The sequence below is a fragment of the Ostrinia furnacalis genome, unplaced genomic scaffold (genome assembly GCF_004193835.3).
Source record: "Ostrinia furnacalis isolate ACB-3 unplaced genomic scaffold, ASM419383v2 OfSCF0292, whole genome shotgun sequence".
Taxonomy (NCBI): domain Eukaryota; kingdom Metazoa; phylum Arthropoda; class Insecta; order Lepidoptera; family Crambidae; genus Ostrinia; species Ostrinia furnacalis.
In genome coordinates this window covers 202,157-207,125 of record NW_021130531.1, presented here as the reverse complement: position 1 = coordinate 207,125, position 4,969 = coordinate 202,157, and the positions used below count along the sequence as shown (strand labels likewise).

At 37.7% G+C, this 4,969-nt stretch overlaps 1 protein-coding gene across 1 annotated transcript; it reads left to right on the top strand.

The window, feature by feature from the left end:
• Positions 1-1,708: 1,708 nt before the first annotated feature.
• Positions 1,709-3,798, top strand: LOC114358661 (actin-100). The gene is made up of 4 exons (XM_028312678.1): positions 1,709-1,818; positions 2,373-2,603; positions 2,684-2,975; positions 3,103-3,798. Exons 1-4 carry the CDS (start codon positions 1,709-1,711, stop codon positions 3,595-3,597), a joined length of 1,128 nt encoding a protein of 375 aa, XP_028168479.1. The 3' UTR covers positions 3,598-3,798.
• Positions 3,799-4,969: the final 1,171 nt, after the last annotated feature.

Here is a 4,969-nt window from a genome sequence, read left to right as displayed (position 1 = left end):
AAAAGTGATATTGTGAATATGGGCCCCTGTACGTACTGCTCTTGAGATACATCACAAGATAGTAAATCCGACATGACATTTCAATTTAGCACAGTCTCTCACGAATGATGGAACATTAGAAATTCCTTGACAATAGATTGCTGAAATATTTAGTCAACTGATTCTATTGTAGCAATTCGCTATAGTCGCGTTGTAAAGTTGAATGTAGGGGAGAATCACTTAGACAGTGCTTTGATTAGCGAAGCGCGAGGAGCGGTTGGGATGCACCGGGTAACCACATTACACAAGCACGCGTTTGCAGTAGGTACCTATTAGGTATGGGATCGCACCAGTCTTTGGCTCGGTAAACTTATTATTAAAAGACAAGCGCAATTTCCACACGAGAACTTGATTCGCTTGAGCTGAATAGTTAATTGCTTTAGCAAATGCTTAACTTTACTTGTTAGAGTAATATTTATGAGAATAAAGTGTTGCCCCAACTTTTCAGTGCTGCTCAGTTATTACATATCTTGTGCCACTTAATCAAGCTTTGATAGTTACTTATATATTATATAGGTATTATATATTACTAACTTTAAAGTCTACATCAAACAATGAATTACTTTTAAAGATTGGACATCACATAATAGAAGATAAGGCGTGTAGCGCTGACTTAAATCTTGTTGCTTATAGCGCAATTTTCGTAGTTATTATTGTTGTTTCAGCCACATGCCGTCCAGTTATATTACTCTTATTATTTTTTGTAAGGAACCATGCCTATTACATACCTCCATTATTTCATCGTTACAGTCAATTAACATTCTGCTGGACTGTCTACGTCATCCATCTTAAGCTGGGTTGTCCCAGCCTTAGTCTTTTATGACAGCGCCTTTAATTATGTATATCGATGATAATTTTTTTTACTTAAATACATTTAGTAAAGTAGGGCAGTACCTTTTTAAATATATGGGCACTTAAATGTTTAGTGATCACTTAAGACGGTAACGTAACAAAACTATAACAAATAGTGGTGTAATACTTGCGGCCGTAACTGTCTCCGTAACCTAGGTCGTAAATAATCAGTTCCTGCAACTGTATTGGAAAGTTTGCCCGGGGGTGAACGCGGAAAACAAACTTGTATACAAAATATCGCTCTGCCATTTTAGAATTGTTGAAAACAAACTTCATCCCAAATTCATAAGATCCTGCAATAAGTTCCGAGTAAATGTTTGTTGCTTCGTTTATTGAAAACACCAGATGATTCAAAGTGTAATCGCTTTTGAGATTTGCATTTTAGATTTTATGTGGTACTTAAGATGAGATTGCTATTTCTTAGTCTTGAATAAAGGATATTTCGTTAAGCAGTATTCATTACGAGAGAAAATTTGATTGGGTGTATAATACAAAATGAACAAATGGAAAATCCTTGGAAAATAAAAGGTCTTTTATAAGGTGATTACTCGAATAATGTCCAACTTTTGAAAAGCGTTACATATCTGAAAAACCTGCATAAAGAAAACGTAATCTCGCAACAAAAGATAATGACATAATTCTTCATCTTCATAAATAAAGCACTCGTTGTTATTCAGGGATACAAATAATGCTGGAGACACGCTATACCTTAATTAAGCTATCAACTGGCATTCAATATAAAGTTTGTTTTGCAAAGCAATTTGGTATCTATTACTTTCTAGTGGGCCACGTTTTAGTTTCTGTAGCTCTAACGAAAATGTCCTTCCAAAATATTGGAGTAGTTTTGGATACGGGATCCCAGTACACTAAAGCAGGGTTTGCTGGTGAACCATCACCTAGGTGTGTCATACCCACTGCAGTAGGAAGGTATGGTTACATATTTTCTATTGATGTGTAAATTGACATCCATGCTTAGGTTATTAAAATTCTATGTGTCATGTCGGTACATAGGGTACCTTAAATAGGTAGAATGGAATGGATCTAGCTTTACATTGTTGTAATAGTTCCAGTATGAACCATTTTATTGTGGTTCTTCAGCCAAGAGGTTGGGCGACCCACACAACCAAGCCACACAAGCTAGGGCTTGACTGGCAAACTTGTTTTATATTTAAAACTATAATATAATTTTAGTAACAGTCTTCTTATCAATAAGCAATACACTTCTGAAATTACATTTTCTATTGAATTTTTTTTTACCCACACGATAAAAATCGACGTAATATTAAATTCCACACGGGAAGCAACCATTTGCGCCGATTATGCTACGCGAATGTATTGACTGTGATAATTCTAGCGCGTTTATTCCCACGACTTAGCAGTATGTATGCAAGCGGATGGAAATATACATATAGTACTCGTAGAGTAGTCCATTAAATATTCTACTATTTTACGAGTGTTTAATTGGAATATCACCGTTGTAGGTTTCGTCGTGCAGGCCTTATTGATGGTATTCCTCTGGTTTACTGTGGCGATGAAGCTATAAGAATGCAAGGTATATCGAATTTAACCTTTCCGGTGAAAGAAGGCCTGATCGCAGATTGGGATGAGATGGAGAAGTTCTGGCATTATATTTTTTATAAGGGGCTTCATGTCCCTCCCGAAGAGGCTCATATTATGCATTCTGTGCATTCCTTGGTTCCACGCAAGGATAAGTAATGATTAACTGTAACTATGTTGATTGTTGATAAAAATCCTCAAGTAAAAATTAAACATGAAATGTTTTGTTTCGCAGAGAGCGGATGGCAGAAATTTTGTTCGAGGCTTTTGCAATCCAAGGGTTGTATCTAGCAAAGGCCCCTGTCCTGGCCCTCAATGCCAGCGGGAGAACTTCTGGAGTGGTTTGGGAGAGTGGATACTCCAGCTCCAACATAACACCGGTGTTCGAAGGATTCCCATTAAAACATGCTACTATCACGTCACCGTTGACTGGACAGAAATTGACCGATCGCTTACAAAAATTAATGGCTGAAACCGGGTATTCATTCACCACTCCAATCGAAAGGAAATTACTTGATCGCATTAAGGTTGGGATTGCCATTTCACAATTTGATTCCGTGAATCGTGAAATATTCAATTAACTTTTCTCTTCGGTTTTAAAGTATTTACAGTTATACAGTTTGTTTATAATGAACCCTTAATTTTTATTTTCAGGCAGAAATGTGTTATGTCGCTTTAGACTATGCAGCTGAATTGGAAAAGTTTTCGTCCACCGGAGAAAATAAGACTCGTTTTGATTTGCCCGACGGCCAGCACGTTCTACTGAGCGAAGAACGCTTCAAATGCCCCGAAGTTCTGTTCAAGCCATCTCTCGAAGGCTTAGACTGCCCTAGCATCCCCGAGATCATATGCTCCAGTATCGATAAGTGTGATATAGACTACAGGACTATGTTCTACGAAAACATTGTTGTTTCTGGTGGAACAAGCATGTTTTCGGGTCTAATAGAACGCTTGGGCATAGAAATGAGAAAACGAGTTGCGAAACAGCCAGATGTAAAGACGTCTATCGACGCGATGTCTTTGAGGCAGAACTGTGTGTGGACCGGAGGCTCTATTATGGCCTCTATGGATAACTTGAAAGGTTTTTGGTTGAGTAAGGAAGAGTATGGGGACGCTGGGCCGGAATCTGTCAATTACAAATTCTTCTAAAGATAAACGCCTTTGGCGGGCAGCCAGACGATCGATTCTCGGCAGAGACAAGTGTGTTTGTCTGAGATCCAGATTTGCTCATTTTCGCCGAGTCAGCTTTGCTCTACCGCTACTAAATCGGACACATTAGCAGCGCATCGAGTAGAGAATTCGCCATTCAGAGTTTTATTAATGTTTGTATATTATTTTCCCTCACTAAACAATTACGCTGTCATCTAAAAAAATAAAAATGTTAGTCTAGAAGTGGATTTAAAACTAAAATATTTAACGATAATAAATACTTTTTGAAATAAAATGGTATACCTAATTCATTTGTGACTGCTACTATTAAAAAGTGTGGCAATTTAATTAAAAAATAATAATTTGACTTAATTTGTCATGAACGACATTAATGTTGTCAATGCCAAAGAACCTTTTGTTCCCCGAAAGTTACTTTTTATGTTAATTTTATAAAAAAATACCACTATGGCATTCGAAAAGCCGGTGGTAGTTATTGATAATGGAAGCTATATGCTTAAAGCTGGGTTCGCATGTGACAATCACCCTGTTTCAATGTTTCGAACTGTTGTGGGAAGGCCGAACTATCTTAAAGGGAGTTATGGAAGAGAATACTACGATGTGTACATAGGTATGTAAAGTAATTCATTCTATGTATCTAAACAAGTATCACCCATCATTCAATGACAACAGGCATACGGCCGAATACTGAAACGCCATTTAAATATTTGACGGCTTCTCAAATAGTTAAGCAGCTCCTAAACTTACATTTCGCATACTCAAAACAATATCTGAGCAGTTCTCAATTTTTAAGCACCTCTCAAATTAAGTTGCACTTAAACGCCACTCAATCTGGGGGCACGGCAGTGCCCCCACCAAGTCGAGCAAAAAAGCGGCACGGCCGTACCATCCTTTTCTCGAAGCAATTCAGGCCATTTTCGACCGCCTGTAACTTCGTTGTGGATAAAACTAGAAGGCTGAATTTTCATTAGCTATGCAGGCATTGTAAAGACACGGTATATTTAAAATTTCATTCAATTTGAACCAGTAGTTTAAGAATTATAACGGGTCAAAGTTACTTAATTTTGTCACTCACTGACTGACTCACTCACCGATCATCAAAACTCTAAGGCACTTCTAGCAGACCTAGAAGCTTCAAATTTGGAATATAAGTAGTGTTTGGTGTATGAATCAAGGAAAAACTAAAATATTTGGGGGCACGGTAGTGCAACCGCCAAGTCGAGTAAAATTTTTCAATTTCGGTCCAGTTTTCTAGCCATACAACCAGTGGACCAAATACTTATTATAACCCTACTGTTCTACGCAACGGGAAGTTATGAACGTGTACTAAGTGATATCTTCCACATCTAACAGC

Bases quoted from the DNA above. Each gene is read 5' to 3' on its own strand.
- LOC114358661 (XM_028312678.1), top strand. From the start codon at position 1,709: ATGTCCTTCCAAAATATTGGAGTAGTTTTGGATACGGGATCCCAGTAC. The intron at 1,819-2,372 runs GTATGGTTACAT...TCACCGTTGTAG, and splicing joins ATACCCACTGCAGTAGGAAG to GTTTCGTCGTGCAGGCCTTA. The intron at 2,604-2,683 runs GTAATGATTAAC...TTTGTTTCGCAG, and splicing joins TTGGTTCCACGCAAGGATAA to AGAGCGGATGGCAGAAATTT.